At 43.3% G+C, this 19,440-nt stretch overlaps 1 protein-coding gene across 1 annotated transcript; it reads left to right on the top strand.

The window, feature by feature from the left end:
- Positions 1 to 9,682: 9,682 nt before the first annotated feature.
- LOC307210972 (vomeronasal type-2 receptor 26-like) lies at positions 9,683 to 17,569 on the top strand (the record flags this gene model as incomplete). The annotated part of the gene is made up of 5 exons (XM_079967171.1): positions 9,683 to 10,017; positions 10,420 to 10,711; positions 13,288 to 13,515; positions 14,119 to 14,245; positions 16,671 to 17,569. 5 exons carry the CDS (start codon positions 9,683 to 9,685, stop codon positions 17,567 to 17,569), a joined length of 1,881 nt encoding a protein of 626 aa, XP_079823297.1.
- Positions 17,570 to 19,440: the final 1,871 nt, after the last annotated feature.

Here is a 19,440-nt window from a genome sequence, read left to right on the forward strand (position 1 = left end):
CATGTTTGTTTTCTCCTGCTCTGGAGGGTAGGACTCAAACCAATGGCTTCAAGTTGAAGGAAAGGAGATTCCAGCGGGAAAAGCTTTTGACTGTAGGCTCTGTAGTGGAACGGTCTCCATTGGGACGTTGTGGACTTTCCTTCCTCAGAGTTTTTTAGGCAGAGGTTGGCTGGCCATCTGTCATGGATGCATTAGCTGAAATTCCTGCATTGCGGGGGGTTGGACTAGATGACCCTTGGTCCCCCCCAACTCTAATATTCTATCGTTCTGTGATTCTAAGAGTTGCCATGTCTTCTATACTTTGATTACAGGGGACCATAGAGAGGGGCCATAAGGGGGGCATAGAGAGACCCTACGATACCATTAAAGCTAAGTGATCTTGTTATTTTTCATGAACCTAATGATCTTTCATGAGTAACACATATAAATATGTAAATAATAAGCAGGACCACATTAGGAATGTAAATCTCAAGTCTTTCCTTTACTGTAAATTGCGCTTACCTTTAGAAGAAGAAGAAGAGTTTGGATTTGATATCCCGCCTTTCACTCTCTTTAAGGAGTCTCAAAGCGGCTAACAATCTCCTTTCCCTTCCTCCCCCACAACAAACACTCTGTGAGGTGAGTGGGGCTGAGAGACTTCAGAGAAGTGTGACTGGCCCAAGGTCACCCAGCAGCTGCATGTGGAGGAGCGGAGACGCGAACCCGGTTCCCCAGATTAGGAGACTACCGCTCTTAACCACTACACCACACTGGCTCTCTTTACAGGTTTATCTAAGGTTTGCTTAGCCTGAGCTCACAGAGTTTGTTTCAAAGGATGACATTCCATTGCGTTGTCATGCACTATGCCTACAAAGCACATGGGAAATGGAACGGTGCTCAGACCCCTGCTTTCTACCCATGGGATGAATGGAAGTGTGGATGAGTCCAGAGTCTCCTGAGTCATCTTTGCTAACAGGTGGTTGAGGGCAAATTCTCCTTCTGCCTTAGAATCATGAACGACATTTTCACATCTTTCCAAAGAAATTGCAATAATTTTCTGGGATTTTTTCCTTCCTTCCTGACATTCATACCTGTGGGGTTTTGTAGATGCTTGACATGGTGGAAATATCTTTGGATGTGTCAGAGTCAGCCCCTTCAATAACGGCCAATGCTTTATTCCATGGTCCACAGTAATAGTTTGGGATGTTTGCCTGCCCAGGGCAGAGCAGGTCCACCATGGCATCACAAGTCACTCTGGCATCGTAAAAGTTGTCATAGATGTCATAGCCCAGGGTGAGGTTGGGGAACAGTCTGTGGTTCCGGTTGACCTCCCGAACGGCAAACAAGAAGGAAAGGAAATGCCAGTATGTCGTGAATAACATCCTGGGGAAAAACTGTATGTCAAATTGACACCCTTTTTCTTTCCACACAGAGACAATATTGTGTCGTCCTTACCTGTGATGGCGGGGGGGGGGGGGGGGGCAGAAATCATGAAATGAATCTGCACACCTGAGATCCATAGACCCCTTCCTTTCCAAATATTAGAAGAATGGGGTATTCTAATGCAAATGTCATAATAGTGTGGTTGAAAGCACACAGTTTGCAGTAGATGAGTATCTAACATTCAGAATGAATCTGAACATTTTCCTCCAAAGAGAAGAAAATAGAAGACATGATTTACCAAACAAAAGTACCAGCAAGGAGGAGACGTGTCTGGTAGCATGCCCTAGCCAAAGGGAGACAGGAAGGGTAGCTGCCCCCCTCATCAATAAATCCTGGCTACGCTCATGCCTGGTAGACAAGGACTTTGGTCTCCATGAGGTCACATTCAGTTTGCATAAAGCTTTTACAACAGTAGGCACATAAGGACTTACCCAGAAACTCTGGTAAAAGGAGGCTCATTGAAGACGCTTGGATTGAACTCAACAGGTGTAGCGGATATGATGCCACTAATATGGTAGTCTCCTCGCTTGTACCAATTCCAGGGTGCCTTGGGATCCCTTATCAAAGTCAATGGACATTTTGAGTTCAGCATCTCTGGTGTTGCTTCAGGTAGTAGCAATAGCAACAGCAGAAGCGTACTTATTATATGCTCGCCTTTAACCCCCACCTCCTTCTTGAGTGCTATCAGCAACAGAGCTAGCAAATGACCAGCAGTCAAAATCTGCTTGGAAGACCCAGGCTGTATTGACTTAATCACAGGGAACATGCCTGGCATACATGGCTTGAGAGCCAAAGAGGATTCAATCCAGCCCCATGTAGGCAGCATAACCCCACCCCACCCCACCCTCAGTGGCACAGTGGAGAAGTATTTATGTACCAGCCTCTTCTGGCTGAGTCTGATAAGGTTGCATCATGTTGTTGTTCAATGTTGGACGCAAATATGATTTTATTCCTCTTGAGCTTTGGCAAGATGATGACAAAGAAATCACCATTATTTTTAATAATTACATTTGCCTTCGCACCATGTTGAACTCCCTTTATGGCTCCAGGTGTGGAGCTGAAGAAAAGCATAATAGAGCCATAGAATCGTAGAACTGGAAGGCACCTCAAGCGTCAGCTAGTCTAACCCCCAGCAACTCAGGAATCTCAGTTAAGCATCCATGACAGGAAGCCATCCAACCTCTGCTTAAATACCTCCAAGAAATGAGAGTCCACAACATCCTGAGGGAATTCATTCCACTGTTGAACAGTTCTTACCATCAGAAAGTTCTTCCCAGTGTTTAGTCTGTATCTTGAATCCATTGTTTCAGGACGTACCCTCCACAAAGCTTCCTCCATCTTTTATGCAACAGCCCTTTAGATAGTTGAAGAACTTGCCACTGCAATGTGCTTCTACATTGTGGCATGGGTCAGAGAGAGGAAGGGGAGGTTGCCTTGACCTTACCAGCATTGCTCCCAACTTTTCCAGCTACAATCCAAGGTCACTGAATGTCCTTGTAGATGCTGACCTGAAGCAGACACCTTCTGGGTTTCAGAGCACCTACATACAACTTCATCTTGGCCATATAGAATCAGCGAATTGTAGAGTTGTTGGAAACCTCCAGGGTCATGTAGTCAAACTCCCTGCCATGTAGACATCTCAAATACAGTATCCATGACAGATGGCCACCGAAGCTCTGCTTAAAACCCTCCAAGAAAGGACAGTCCACAGTCTCCTGAGGGAAGTGGTTCCATTGTCGAACAACTCTTACTGCCAGAGTTTTCCCCGATGCTTAGTCAGAATCTCCTTTCTTGTAACTTGAAGTCATTGGTTCAAGTCCCATGCTCCAGAGCAGGAGAAAACTAATTTGTTCCCTCTTCCATGTGAGAGCTCTTAAGATATTTGAAGATGACTATCATATCTTCTCTCAGTCTCCTCTTTTCCTGGTTAAAAATACTCAACTCTCTCCACCATTCTTCATGAGGCTTGGTTTCCAGACCCATGATACCTTGGTTGCCCTCCATTCCACAGGTTCCAACTTGTCAACATGCTTCTTAAATTGTGATGCTCAGAACTGGACACAGTATTCCAGGTGTGGTCTGACCAACGCAGCATAGAGTAGTACTTTTACTTCCCTTAATCTGGGCACTATACATCTGTTGATGCAGCCTAAAATAGCATTAGCTTTTTCTTGCTGTTGCATCACACAGTTGACTCATGTTAAGCTTGTGGCCCACTAAGATCCCTAAATCCTTTTCACATGAACTGCTAGTAAGCCAGGTGTCCCCCGTCCTATATTTGTGCGTCTGGCCCTTGCTGCCTAAGTGCAGAACATTTCAGCACCTAAGTGCAGGTTCTCTAACACCCACCCTTGTTTACACACACACACACACACACACACGGCCCTTCTAGTCTGCTTTTAACACACATACCCTTGTGTGCACATTTTTTTGGTTGAAAGGGAATCTCAGTGTTGTAAAAATTCACCTCCACACCCCCTTGTTTGTTACCCAGGTGAGGAACAACCACAGAACCAAGGAAACTATTTCCAAGTCCAGCATCCGGATTCGGGAACCCAGCGTTTATTATGGCTATTGTAATAGGACAGAGCTCACTCAATTCAACATGCCCATTGAGAACGTCTGCTTCTAGGCACTTCAGAAGAAAAGCTCATATAGTATTTCAAACATAGAAAATAATCATTAAAAAATCTTCACATAGATCAGGAAAGGTTACAGGTAATGAGAAGTAAAGCACACATGGCTCCATCCTGGTATCTTCACCCCACATCTCCTTGGAATGGTCCTCATGTGCCCAGGCCATTGGACCATTTTATGTCTTGGGTGTCTGGCATTATCCTGGCAACCTAGCCTTCAGTGAGGGAAGAGCATGATAAAATCCTCTTCCTGGGTCTCAGATAGCTTCAGGGATAGCTGATTTACACTCTGGTGCTAAAACATCCTGCCATTTGTACCACTTTCAGAGGTAGATCAGGAGAGAGGAGAGAGCAGAAGAGGAGGGAGACTCACAAGTGCAGAACACACAAAAATCAAGCCTAATACATTCTAAAAGGTTCCAAAATACATTCTGAAAGGTTAAATACAATTAAAGTGAAACATTGAAACATGATTAAAATAAGGTTTTAATGGGGTCTCTAATTCTTATATCATCAGGGAGATAGAGGGAGAGGAAGTGAGGGAAAGCAGAATGGAGAGTTTTGAAATTGCCCAGAGGGAAAGGAGAAGGAGATACACTGGCGGAGAAACGGGAGGGTGGGGGGAGCGCACCACCCCCGGCACTATCGGGGAGGGGGGTACCATCACACCTGTCCCCGGACACGTGCCGCGCATCCGCCACCGCAACGGGTGCCACGCCCCCGCGAGTGCTGCACCATGCCCCCAGGATGCACACCATGCCCTGCGGCTGGTGCGCCATGTCCCCAGGATGCATGCTGTGGTCCCAGGGATGCAAGTAGTGGTTAGACTGTTGGACTAGGACCTGGTAGTAAAAATAAAGGTACCCCTGCCCGTACGGGCCAGTCGTGACCGACTCTAGGGTTGCGCGCTCATCTCGCTCTAGAGGCCGGGAGCCGGCGCCGTCCGAAGACACTTCCGGGTCACATGGCCAGCGTGACGAAGCTGCAACTGGTGAGCCAGCACCAGTGCAGCACACGGAAATGCCGTTAACCTTCCCGCTATAAAGCAGTACCTATTTATCTACTTGCACTTAGGGGTGCTTTCGAACTGCTAGGTGGGCAGGAGCTGGGACCGAAAGACGGGAGCTCACCCCGCCACGGGGATTCGAACCGCTGACCTTACGATCAGCAAGTCCTAGGCACTGAGGTTTTACCCACAGCGCCACCCGCATCCCCCAGGACCTGGTAGACCAGGGTTCAAATCCTCGCTTGGCCATGAAGCTCACTGAGTAACCTTGGGCGGTCACTGCCTCTCAGTGTAACAGGGTTGCCATGAAGCTAAACTGGGGAGGAGAAGAATCATGTCTGATTGAACCTGGGACCTTATCCTTAAAAAACCCCCTCTACCACTGACCTTTCCTAGATGTGTAAATGTTCAAGTGTACAGGTGTAACAAATCCATATTTTGTGACTGTTAATCCTAGTCCGCCCCTCCCTAATATCAAAGTTGGTGATCTTAGGTTTACTGGTAGGGCAGAGAAGGTGGGGTGACCTACAAAAAAAGAAGAGGAGGATGGACAGCCCCCATCTGGTCATCCATGGTGTGCAGATATTTGATAGTTCAAATATTCATTAATAAATGATATATCTATTGATCCTCTAAAAACTGTTTTTTTAGCAAGTTTTGTCAAATGTCAGGCTATGGGACATAGTGGTGATTTCTCCCAAACATGTTTCCCCCCAGTTCTGCACCTGCTCCTTGATCAATCCAGGAGAATACAGGAGGAGATGTTTAAGTATGTACCTAATTATGTAATTATAGTCTTCTCGCCAAATCTCCAGGTATTTCTCTGCAAAGATTGCCTTTGCAACCGATAATGTAAAGTCAGAACCAAGGCCTAAATGAAAAAGTAACTTCTCAAGAACTCATCAGAGGTGCTCTGCTTCAAGGCCAAAGGCCAGTGTGGTCCAGCATCCCATTTTCCACAGTGGCCAAATGGATGAAGCAAATTTATCTAGACCAGGCATGGGGAACCTGTGGCCCTCCACCTGTTGCTGCACTACAGTTCCCATCATCCCCAGGCCATTGCTCATGCTTGCTGGGGATGATGGGAGTTGTAGTTCAGCAACACCTGAACATAAGAAGAGCCTGCTGGATCAGGCCAACGGCCCATCAAGCACAGCATCCTGTTCTCACAGTGGCCAACCAGAAGCCTACGGGAAACGCACAAGCAGGGCTCAAGCACAAGGGGCCTCTCAACCTCCTGTGGTTTCCAGCAACTGGTGTTCAGAGGCATTGCTGCCTCAACTGTGGAGACAGAGAACACCCACCAGCAGCCACCAACAGCTTCTTGCTGCTTTTGAAGCCATCTTGGTCTGATGGCCATCACTGCCTCCTGTGGGAGCGGGTTCTATAGTTTAGCTAAGCAATGCCTGGATAAATATTTTCTCTTATCTATTCTGAATCTCCCAACATTCAGTTAGACTGGGAGTTCAAAGGTTCCCCATTCCCAGTCTGGACCCATTGCAGTCTGGCTTTAGACCTGGATAGCAGATTGGGAAAAACCTGGTCACTTTGATCACCATTTTCTGGAGAGGGTTCTGCCCTGTTCATTCTCTAGGACCTATTGGTAATTAATCATATGAAGGTTGTGTGGGTTGGGAGAAGAAGGCACTGTATTGCAATGGTTCTGTTAACTTTGTTGTTGTTGTTTAGTCGTTTAGTCGTGTCCGAATCTTCATGACCCCCTGGAACAGAGAACGCCAGGCACTTCTGTCTTCCCCTGCCTCCCGCAGTTTGGTCAAACTCATGCTGGTAGCTTCGAGAACACTATCCAACCATCTCGTCCTCTGTCGTCCCCTTCTCCTTGTGCCCTCCATTTTTCTGTTAACTATAGGGCTGTTATTGGCCTCCACAGTCACTTACGGACTCATTGTTAAAACTGTGTTTATGGAAGACAATCTTACTTGGCTACGAGTGATTGCCAAAGAAGAAAACCAGAGAGCTGTGCATATTATTATTATTATTATTATTATTATTATTATTCACTTTTCTCAGAGTTTTCCACAGAGTTAACCAAAGCAATTTACAGCCTAAAAACACAGCTATCCAATTAGAAGGTTAGAAGGTGGGACTGAGAAATCCTGCCCAATAAAAGATGGCGCAGTACTGCCTTTCAAATCAAAGGCCAAAAGCCCAGGTAAAAAAATAGTCTTTTCCTGGTGGCTAAAGATAAATAAAGATGGCACCAGGTGAGACTCGCTGAGGAGAGCATTCCATAGCAGCAAAGGGAAAACTTGAAGAAGACCCTCTGGTGATGATCCGGGGCCTGGGTCTATTCATGTGGGGAGAGGTAGTTCTTTTACCGACTAATCGGTAGCCATTGCAGTCATGACAGAATTGGTGTTACATGCTCTGGTCACCCTGCCCTGGTCATCAGTCTGGCCAATGGATTCTGAAACAGCTGGTGGAGCTGTGGTCTAAACCACTGAGCCTCTTGGGCTTATCCATCGCAACATTGGCAGTTCGAATCCACATGATGGGCTGAGCTCCCGTTGCCAGTGACAAAAAAGAATTCCTAAAATGCTCAACCCAAGAGCACAGATATAATAAGAAGAAATCCTACCCCATCCCGTTAAAAGTTCAGCACCACAGTCAAGGCCGGCTTATTTACCAAAATCAAGTATAGATGGAAGTGTCTTAGCCGGCCATCTAAAATGGAGAATGATTGCAGCAAGAACATTTGGGGAGGGGGACCATTCCACAGCTTAGCTCCAGAAACAGTCGTCCTTCCTGACTTTCATGTAGGGGCCAAATCAAAGGGCTGAAACTTAATGAAGTCACAAAATGGCAGGTCCGCCGGAAGAGCCAGGGACAAAACTGTGGCAGATGAAGGCAGAGTCAAACAGCAATTAATGACTCAGGGACTAGTATTGTGACTCAGCCTCCCCAAGTTAAGCAGACTCTCTGCATTCAAAAGCACGAAGTGGAAAAGGCTTTTTATTTCATATCACCTGGCATGCCTCACATGTTACTTGTCTACTCTTGTTTTGTCTTCCCATTTCTTTTCACAGCTTGTACCATATTCCTCCAAAAACTGTTATCTTTCTTCCCTGCTCATTTTATATTCTTTTTCTTCCTTTCCCCCTCTTATTCCTTTACCCTCTTTTCCAAAATTGTAATTTTAGATATTAACCCTTTATCACACATTCTAATTTCCCACAACACATTCTTTCGCCCTTTTTCCTCAGAGCAGTAAGGGTTTCTTTAAACCCTTACCCTCCTTCAGCCTCTTTGTCTCCTGGACACCTTTATGCCCCTTTAAACTGTCAGTAATGCCCTTGGTCCAACCAAAGAGCTATGTGTGGCCCAGGGGCAGGACGGGTGAATTGGGAGGCACTGGGTGGGCTGTGGCACTGAGGCCCACTGCTGGACCATGGGCCAGTCTTTCAGAAGTGCTAGGGAAGGTCACGCCAACCTCCCGTGCCCCTCTCTGGCCCATGTCACAGGTAGAACCACAATGTAGTGGGAAGTTCTTCAGATATCTAAAGGGTCGTCACCTGGAAGATGAAGCAAGCTTGTTTTCTTCTGCTCTGGAGGGTTGGACCTGAAACAGTGGATTCAAATGACAAGAAAAGAGATTCAGACTAAACTTTAGGAAGAACTTTCTAACAGCTGCTCGACAATAAAAATCTCCTTCTGAAGGTGGTGGACTCTCCTTCCTTGGAAGTTTTCAACTAGAGGTTGGATGGCCATCTTCCATGGATGAATTAGTTGAGATTCCTGCAGGGGGTTGGACTAAATGACCTTCAGGATGCCTTCCCATTCTACATTTCCATTGTTCTGTGATTCAATTAAACATGTATTTCTTCAGCTCTACACCTGGCGCCATAAAGGGAGTTCAACATGGTGCGAAGGCAAATGTAATTATTAAAAATAATGGTGATTTCTTTTTTTAAAAAAATAATATTTATTAAAGTTTCAACCATTACAAAAAGATAAAATAAACATACCACATTAAACATTAAACAAAAACAAAACAACACTCCACAATATAAAAAACAACAACAGAGAAATAAAACCCATTAAACAAAAACAAAAATGCAAAAAAGAAAATACATCAGATCTCCACATTACTATTCTTTCATTAACTTATTTCCTTGACCTCCTCACACCTCCCTTTTTTGTATTCTAGGTCGATTATCTATTTCAGCAAATCCTTTCCCTCTTTTAAAATTTTTGTCCTGTAAATTGTCTTAGTATAATGTAGCTTTACTTTTCCTCCTTTCACCAATTAACAGTCAGTTATTCCCAAACGCTTCATATCATTCCTGCTAATATCATATATTATTCCAACATCCTTCTAACAGATATTAATTTTACAGTGTTTCTGTAAATAGTCTTTAATGTAATTATTAAAAATAATGGTGATTTCTTTGTCATCATCTTGCCAAGGCTCAAGAGGAATAAAATCATATTTGCGTCCAACATTGAACAACAACATGATGTAACTTCATCAAACTCAGCCAGAAGAGACTGGTACATAAATACTTCTCCACTGTGCCACTGAGGGTGGGGTGGGGTTATGCTGCCCACATGGGGCTGAATTGAATCCTCTTTGGCTCTCAAGCCATGTACGCCAGGCATGTTCCCTGTGATTAAGTCAATACAGCCTGGGTCTTCCAAGCAGATTTTGGCTGCTGGTCATTTGCTAGCTCTGTTGCTGATAGCACTCAAGAAGGAGATTGGAGTAAAAGGCAGGGGCATCATAACTCACCTTCTGCTGTTGCTATTGCTACTACCTGAAGCAACACCAGAGATGCTGAACTCAAAATGCCCATTGACTTTGATAAGGGATCCCAATCAACCCTTGAACTGGTTCAGGCCAGGAGACTACCATATTAGTGGGGTCATATCTGCTACACCTGTTGGGTTCAATCCAAGCGTCTTCAATGAGCCTCCCTTTACCAGAGTTTCTGGGTAAGTCCTTATTTGCCTACTGTTGTAAAAACTTTATGCAAGCTGAATCTGACCTCATGGAGACCAAATGTTGTTGTCTCCTGGGCACGTATCCTCATTTCTGGTACTTTTGCTTGGTCAATCATGTCTTCTATTTTCGGCCCTTTGGAGGGAAATGGTCGGATTTATTCTGAATGTCAGAAATTAATCTACTGCAAACTGTGTGCTTTCACCCACACTAGTGAGACATTTGCATTAGAATAGCCCACTCTTCTAAGATTTGGGCAGGAAGGGGTCGATGGATCTCAGGTGTACAGATGCTGCAGACGCATCTCATGATTTTTGACCCCCATCACAGCTAAGGATGACACCATCTGGTCTCTGTGTGAAAAGAATGTCAAGGTAACACAAACTTTTTTCCAGGATGGGATTCCTGCCACCCTGGTATACCCTGTCCTTCTTGTTTGCTGTTCGGGAAGTCAACCGGAACCACAGGCTTTTCCCCAACCTCACCCTGGGCTATGACATCTATGACAACTTTTATGATGCCAGAATGACTTGTGGTGCCATGGTGGACCTGCTCTGCCCTGGGCAGCCAAACATCCCAAACTATTACTGTGGACCATGGAATAAAGCATTGGCTGTTATCGAAGGGGCTGATTCTGACAAATCGAAAGATATTTCAATCATGTCAAGCATCTACAAAACCCCACAGGTATGAAAATCAGGAGGGAAGGAAAAAATCCCAGAACGCTATTGCAATTTCTTGGGAAAGATGTGAAAATGTCGTTCATGATTCTAAGGCAGAAGGAGAATTTGGCCTCAACCACCTCTTAGCAAAGATGACTAAGGAGATTCTGGGTTTGTTCACACTTCCTCCCATCCCATGACTAGAAACATGGGTCTGAGTGGCTTTCCATTTACCCTGTGCTTTGTAGGCATGGGTCCAAGCCATTTCTCCCTCACCCTACTCCTTTCCCACAGAAAACCCACTCTAAATTGGAAAAGCAACGGGATAAGGGATGTGTCAATAAGCCCTTAGCTAAGTCTGCAAGATCCCACAGATGCAAATGCTGTGTTTTATGGAGAAGGATATTTGAGGAAATTGTCAAAATTAAGACAGAATAATGGAATAAGTAATGAAAGCTAGTGCCATATGAGATGCAAATGAACAAATATGCAAAAGGAAACATTAAAGAAACAAGAGGCAAAATACAAAAGAAAGTGCATGACAAGGCAATGGAATGTCATCCTTTGAAACAAATTCTGTGAGCTCAGGCTAAGCAAACTCTAGACAAACCTGTAAAAGTAAGAGCAATTTACAGTAAAGGAAAAGCTTGAGACTTACATTCCTAATGTGGTCCTGCTTATTATTTACTTATTCATATGCTACCTTGACTCATGAAAGATAATTAGTTTCATGGATAATAACTGGATCACTTAGCTTTAATGGCTTCTCTATGCTTCCCCTCTATGGCCCTCTTTAATCAAACACAGAAGACATGGCAGCTCTTAGAATCACAGAATGATAGAATAAAAGCGCTTTAAAAAATGCAATCAGGGCAAACACAACCCATTCCAAAGACTCTGTCACCGTTTTTTGAAAGCAAACAACTAAATATGGGGTGTTGTTAAGCTGCCTGGAGTAAAGCTTCTTAGCCCCGTGAAACTGTGTCTTTTCTCTGTTTCCCATGTCAGAGAAAAGTTATAATTCAGGCAAGTACAAAGTACTAGACTTGGGATTTTGTTGGGGGTTACAACACTAATCTCATCTGTTCTTTACTAGGTGAGTTATGGTTTTGTTTCTGATGCTCTTAATGACAAAACTCAGTTCCCTTTTGTTTACCGAATGGTCCCCAAAGAAGAACATCAGTATCTGGGGATAGTCCAACTTCTCCTGCACTTCAACTGGACTTGGATTGGCCTCGTTGCTCCAGACACCAACAATGGAGAGAGGTTCATGAGGACCTTGAAGCCCCTGCTAACGAGGAACACAATTTGTGCTGCCTTCTCAGTTACAATCACAATACATAATCAGGAAATACTGTGGCATTCTAAAATATCTTTCATGTGGAAGAAAGTCAATGTATTAGTCTACTATGGAGAGATGCGCTACTTCTTTAGTACAATACGTGTTTTGCAAAAGTTGGTTGAAAAGCATATAAGACCCATTGTGGGGAAAGTCTGGATCACAACAGCTTTGTGGGATCTCACCTTCACCTTGTCTTATGATATTCTTTCTTCCCTGCACATTCATGGTTTTTTTTCTTTCTTAACTCATATTAAAAGGCCAAACTATGACGATTTTGAAACATTTATAAATCCTACATTACACTTTGGGGAGAAATCATTTAAATGTTCATATTCAAAGCACAGGTTGTCTATAAAAGGAAGGAAAAGGTGCAGGGAAGATGACACTCTGGAGTCCCTGCCTGACGAAGTGATTGAGAAAACCCTGTCTCTGGATAGTTACAGTATTTACAATCTTGTCCTTGCTCTGGCACAGGCCATAAGTGCTGCGCTTTCCTCCAAATCCAATCAGATGGTGGCGAAGGGTAAAAAGAGGCTGAAATATCAAAGGATACAGTCTTGGCAGGTATTCCTGTTTTCCTCACAGGCTGAACAGGCATCGATGCTGTGTATTCCATTCAGACTTGACTTTACTTTGCCTCCATTTACAGTGGTATCTCTGGTTAATAACTTAATTCGTTCTGGAGGTCCGTTCTTAACCTGAAACTGCTCTTAACCTGACGTACCACTTTAGATAATGGGGCCTCCCGCTGCTGCCGCGCTACCACCGGGCGATTTCTGTTCTCATCCTGAAGAAAAGTTCTTAACCCGAGGTACTATTTCTGGGTTAGCGGAGTCTGTAACCTGAAGCGTCTGTAACCCGAGGTACCACTGTACTGTACTGTTACCCATATCTTAATTTTGCTGCTGAGAAGACAATCTGCCTCCCCTTTACCACCTGATTCCTTAGCAAGGCTTCATGCTATTACTAGCCAATGAAACTAATCCTTGCAGAATTCTTCCAAGGGTGCAGAGTAAAGCTTATGTATCTTACGGCTTTAGTCTGTCCCAAAAGGCTGAGGCAGAAACAATGGGCTAAAGATCCCATTGTCAGTCTGTACAAAGATCTTCAGCAATTAGGCTATGTTATCTAGATTCTTTTCTATTATTCTATTCTATTATTCTATTCTATTCTATTATTATTTTATTCTATTATTTCTTTTCTATTGTTTTCTTTTATCTATTCTTTTCTAAATGTGCATGCTTTCTTTCCTGTTCTAGCTTCACCCTTTCCTGGGAAGCTCCCAGTTTTACAATACTTCCATGGAAGGAGTCTATTTGGATGAGAAGGGGCAGTTGACAGTCGAATCTGACGTTGTGAACTGGGTGCCATTTCCCAACAAGTCCTTCGGTGCAGTGAAGTTTGGGAGCATAAGCAGACAGGGATCCTCAGGCCCAAAATTCACCATTGACGAAGAGGCTCTTGTGTGGTCCAGACTGTTCAACCAGGTTTGGAAAACCCATTCATTGCATTGTATTCCCTTTTAGAGATATGTTGAGCTCTGATACTCTGTTGGGAGAAACAATAATATACCTTATACCTATCCAAGTAATGGGCTAAAACTATACAGCAGTGGAGATGAATGGAGGAAAGTCAAAATAAGAAACATGAAAATGGAGAAGCAGGTTAGAATATGACTGGGGCATGGCTTTTGTAGTCAGGAAGCATGCCAGACTTCAGAATTGAGCACAACATGGCTGCTTCAAATACCTTTCTGTTTCTGGTTGTTTGTTTCTATGGATTTTGATATTTTCAAACAGTTTCCATGATTGCAGATTTGTAGTGTGTTTACTAGAGCTTTGTTATAATGGCAGAGAGCTTTGACTCCTAAATCCAAGGGCAATACAGTCTCCATGTAATTGTTTCTTCTTGATTATCTCTTTCTGCCCCAACTGTGTCCCAAAGACTATGACCCTCTGTTTTGTCCCATGGATCAAAAAAAGCACCCACAACAAAGCCGTGTTTATTCCACAGAGACTGAGATGGTACACTGGCCCAGACGTTACTTGCTAACAGTCTTTCATTGATGCTTTTTTTCTCTTTTTGGTCAGACCCTTCCTCAGTCCAGGTGTACCAAAAGCTGTCGCCCTGGATATGCCAAAAAGGTTCAGGAAGGGGAACCCATTTGCTGCCATGCTTGTGCTCCATGTGCGGAAGGGATGATCTCCACTCAGGAAGGTAGGAGACTTCAGAGGAATGTGCAGCAAAAAGCACAATAATTCATGTCTTTTCTTGAAGAATATTCAAGTATAGTCTTATGGTTGAATTTAATAAAGGTTCAATAGCAACGTACATAATATTAATAAAGCTTTCCAGGTACCACTGAGACAGCCTTGAGTATGTAAGAATTAGGCAGTGCTGCTGTGTCTGGTAGGCTCTCCTGAACCAGTCAGTGTGGCAAAGCAGCTAGGATGTTTGGTTTGTACTGGGAAGACCAGAGTTCCAGTCCATGCTCCTCCAAGGAACATTTTTTTTTTGTAAATTACACCCATCTGACAACACCTGGTGTTGGGGTGAGATCAGATGTAGCTGCAATTAACAACTTGGAGCTTCAAGATCACTCCAAGCTCTTCCTTTGGAGGGGAATAAGAGGTTATCAACACTAGGGACCTACATGGAAAGGACCAACTCATAGAATCATAGAGTTGGAAGAGACCACAAGGGCCATCGAGTCCAACCCCCTGCCAAGCAGGAAACGCCATCAAAGCACTCCTGACATATGGTTGTCAAGCCTCTGCTTAAAGACCTCCAAAGAAGGAGACTCCACCACACTCCTGGGCAGCAAATTCCACTGTCGAACAGCTCTTACTCTCAGGAAGTTCTTCCTAAAGTTTAGGTGGAATCTTCTTTCTTGTAGTTTGGATCCATTGCTCCGTGTCCGCTTCTCTGGAGCAGCAGAAAACAACCTTTCTCCCTCCTCTATGTGACATCCTTTTATATATTTGAACATGGCTATCATATCACCCCTTAACCTCCTCTTCTCCAGGCTAAACATGCCCAGCTCCCTTAGCCGTTCCTCATAAGGCATCGTTTCCAGGCCTTTGACCATTTTGGTTGCCCTCCTCTGGACACGTTCCAGTTTGTCAGTGTCCTTCTTGAACTGTGGTGCCCAGAACTGGACACAGTACTCCAGGTGAGGTCTGACCAGAGCAGAATACAGTGGCACTATGACTTCCCTTGATCTAGATGCTATACTCCTATTGATGCAGCCCAGAATTGCATTGGCTTTTTTAGCTGCCGCGTCACACTGTTGGATCATGTCAAGTTTGTGGTCAACCAAGACTCCTAGATCCTTTTCACATGTACTGCTCTCAAGCCAGGTGTCACCCATCTTGTATTTGTGCCTCTCGTTTTTTTTGCCCAAGTGCAATACTTCACATTTCTCCCTGTTAAAATTCATCTTGTTTGTTTTGGCCCAGTTCTCTAATCTGTCAAGATCATTTTGAAGTGTGATCCTGTCCTCTGGGGTGTTAGCCACCCCTCCCAGTTTGGTGTCATCTGCAAATTTGATCAGGATGCCCTTGAGTCCATCATCCAAGTCGTTGATAAAGATGTTGAATAAGACCGGGCCCAAGACAGAACACTGTGGCACCCCACTAGTCGCTCTTCTCCAAGATGAAGAGGAACCATTGATGAGCACCCTTTGGGTTCGGTCAGTCAGCCAGTTACAAATCCACTGAGTGGTAGCATAGTCAAGACCGCATTTTACCAGCTTCTTTACAAGAATATCATGGGGCACCTTGTCAAATGCCTTGCTGAAATAAAGGTAGGCTACATCCACTGCATTCCCTTCATCTACCAGGCTTGTAATTCTGTCAAAAAACGAGATCAGGTTAGTCTGACATGACTTATTTTTCAGAAATCCATGCTGACTATTGGTGATCACAGCATTCCTTTCTAGGTGCTCACAGACTGTTTGCTTAATGATCTGCTCCAGAATCTTCCCTGGTATTGATGTCAGACTGACTGGGCGGTAATTATTTGGGTCCTCTCCTTTTCCCTTTTTGAAAATAGGGACAACATTTGCCCTCCTCCAGTCTGCCGGGACTTCGCCTGTTCTCCAGGAATTCTCAAAGATGACTGCCAGTGGTTCTGAGATCACATCTGCCAGTTCTTTTAATACTCTTGGATGCAGTTCATCTGGCCCTGGAGACTTGAATACATCTAGAGTAGCCAAGTATTCTTGTACTATCTCCTTAGTTATTCTGGGCTGTGTTTCCTCTGCTGAATCATTTGCTCCAAATTCTTCAGGTCGGGCATTGTTTTCTTTATCGGAGAAGACTGAGGCAAAGAAGGCATTGAGGAGTTCAGCCCTTTCTGTGTCCCCTGTTTGCATTTCACCATCTTTTCCTCTGAGTGACCCCACCGTTTCTTTGTTCTTCCTTTTGCTACGAACATACCCATAAAAGCCTTTTTTGTTGCTTTTAACCTCTCTAGCAAGCCTGAGTTCATTCTGTGCTTTAGCTTTTCTGACTTCTAACTCTCTGTGTTAGCAAGTCCCATCACTGTTTCTGTTTGAAGGGGGTTGGCTGGATTCAGAACTGACTTGCTTTTTTTGCTAGTCTACAGGAAAATGTTCAAGCAGACACTCTTCTTTTTCCAGATGCAGACCACTGCACCAAATGTCCAGAAGATCAATACTCCAACAAGGACAGAGATCAATGCATCCCCAAGATTATCACCTTCCTGTCCTATGATGAATATCTGGGGACCCTCTTGGCTTCCACTGCCCTGTTTTTGGCCTTAATCACAGGCCTTGTTTTAGGAATATTCATTAAATATCTTGACACTCCCATAGTCAAAGCCAACAACAGGGACCTTTCCTACATCCTCCTTGTCTCCCTCCTCCTCTCCTTTTTGTCCTCCTTTCTGTTTATAGGCCGGCCAAGGAAAGTGACCTGCCTTCTAAGGCAGACGGCCTTTGGCATCATCTTCTCAGTTGCTGTCTCTTCTTTGTTGGCAAAAACTATAACCGTTGTGCTGGCCTTCCTGGCCACTAAGCCAGGAAACAGGGTGAGGAGATGGCTGGGAAAGAGTCTGGCTAATTCCATTGTCATTTCCTGTTCCAGTATCCAAATTCTCATCTGTGTCATCTGGCTGGGTACCTCTCCTCCATTCTCAGACTCTGACATGCGCTCCCAGGCTGGAGAGATCATCCTGCAATGTAACGAAGGATCTGTTCCCATGTTTTACACTGTCCTTGGCTACATGGGCTTCCTGGCTGCCATCTGCTTCACTGTGGCTTTCCTAGCCAGGAAGCTGCCTGGGGCCTTCAATGAAGCCAAGCTGATCACCTTCAGCATGCTGGTCTTCTGCAGTGTTTGGGTGTCCTTTGTGCCCACCTACCTGAGCACCAAGGGGAAGTACATGGTAGCCGTGCAGATCTTCTCTATGCTGGCCTCCAGTGCTGGGCTTCTGGGATGTATCTTCCTTCCCAAGTGCTACATTATTGTACTCAGGCCTAGTCTGAATACAAAGGAGCACCTGACTACAAAGGCTTAATATGGCACCTGATTCCTTAACTATCTTTTTGGTTTTTGCAATTGATAGCTAGCATGGTAGCAATAAAGCCAGGATACATGACTCTGGAAAGTAGTTCTTTAAAAGCTATTGTTTTGGAAATTAGAACACCAAATTGTAATTTAAAATATCTGCCATCCTTACCACTGTTCATTTTTCACCTGCTAAACCTTATTTATGAATCCTTTTGTGAGGACTAATAGGAAAACCTTACCACAATTCAATAATAACGAATGCTATTTAATTAAGAAAATAAAAATTTCTTAGTATTGCAAATTACTTACCCTTTGTTTTTTTCAAAAAAAGAAAAAAAAATCCCATTGGTATATTGGTTATTTCCTGATATGTTTATCAAGAGAATCAATTTGCATATTGATGCCACGGCTACTCTTTACATGGTACAAGGTGAAAAACATTGATATAGCAATTGATGGACAAGAGGTGCACAAGTCATGTCCTCAATTATTCTGGAAAATTTTACGCCTAAATTAATTCTTTTTTCCCCTCCTATAAAAACTATAAGAACTACGCAGGACACTCTCCGTTTAAAGTTTAAAGAACATTAAGTTTTAATCTGGAGAAGGATATATTATATAATAATCAAAAGACACCTTCAAAAATTTACAAACTATTTTTGAATTGGCAAAGAAAGGAGGAGGATATCAAAGAAATTACAGTGAAATGGGAGAGGGACCTGGGACATACGATCAAACCCAATATTTGAAATGAATTATGGACTAAAGATGTAAAATTCGCGGCTTGCTTCCTTATAAGGGAAAATCTTATGAAAATGTACTGTAGATGGTACTTGACCCCTGTAAAACTAGCAAAAATAAATAAATCATATAATAACAAGTGCTGGAGATGTAAGGAACAGATAGGAATATTACCATATGTGGTGGTCCTGTCTAGAAATACACAGATTTTGGAATATGATTTATGAAGAGATAAAGAAATTGATAAAAATTACATTTAGCAAGAAACCGGAAGAATTTTTTACTAGGAACTGTTTAAGATAATATTCCCCAAAACAAAACCAGGTTATTTATTTATGCAACATCAGCAGCAAGGGTTATAGAGGCAAAACACTGGAAAGATAAAAATGCACCCACTAAAGATGAATGGGTAGTCAAATTGTGCAAGTACTTGGAGCTCAATAAAGCTGGTAGATGCAATAAGAGATAAACCTAAAAAGATGGTGAAAGAAGAATGGGAATGTTTAAATAATTATCTAGGAGATAAGGGTTCATCAATAAAGACCTGGTTATGTTTAAAATGATACCGCATAATGTTCCCTGATACCAAAGATGAGGGATTCTATGGAATGCAGATAGAGAGAATTGATAAGAATAATGACCTGTTGTTACCTTGACGGAAGCGTAAAATAGACGAGCCTTCTTGTGTTTTGCCTCATTCCCCCCTTTTCCCCACCTCTCCCCCCTTTTTTCTTCTTCTTTCGTCTTTCTCCTTCTTCCCTTTTTCTTTCCCATAATGGCTTATATTCTATGCCACATACTTTGATATTTTTAGTAGTTTTTTAGCCTTTTCCATTATTATTATTATGATGATTATTAAGGATTTTTTGTAATTTTGGTTGTTTATATTTATCTGTATTTGTTTAAAGCAAAATAAATGATTTGTATTTTGCTTTAAACAAATACAGATAAATATAAACAACCAAAATTTTAAATTTTTTTTAACCTAGGTGGAATCTACACACATATAAAAACCAATCTGAAAATGCTTTTTAAAAAGCGTTCTTAAAAATACATTGAATTTTCCATAAGGCTCACCATCACCATCTAGTGTCACATTGTATATTGCATGTAAAACATTTTATTTGCAGCTGTATA

This window comes from Podarcis cretensis, assembly GCF_951804945.1.
Source record: "Podarcis cretensis genome assembly, chromosome: 2".
Classification (NCBI taxonomy): Eukaryota; Metazoa; Chordata; class Lepidosauria; order Squamata; family Lacertidae; genus Podarcis; species Podarcis cretensis.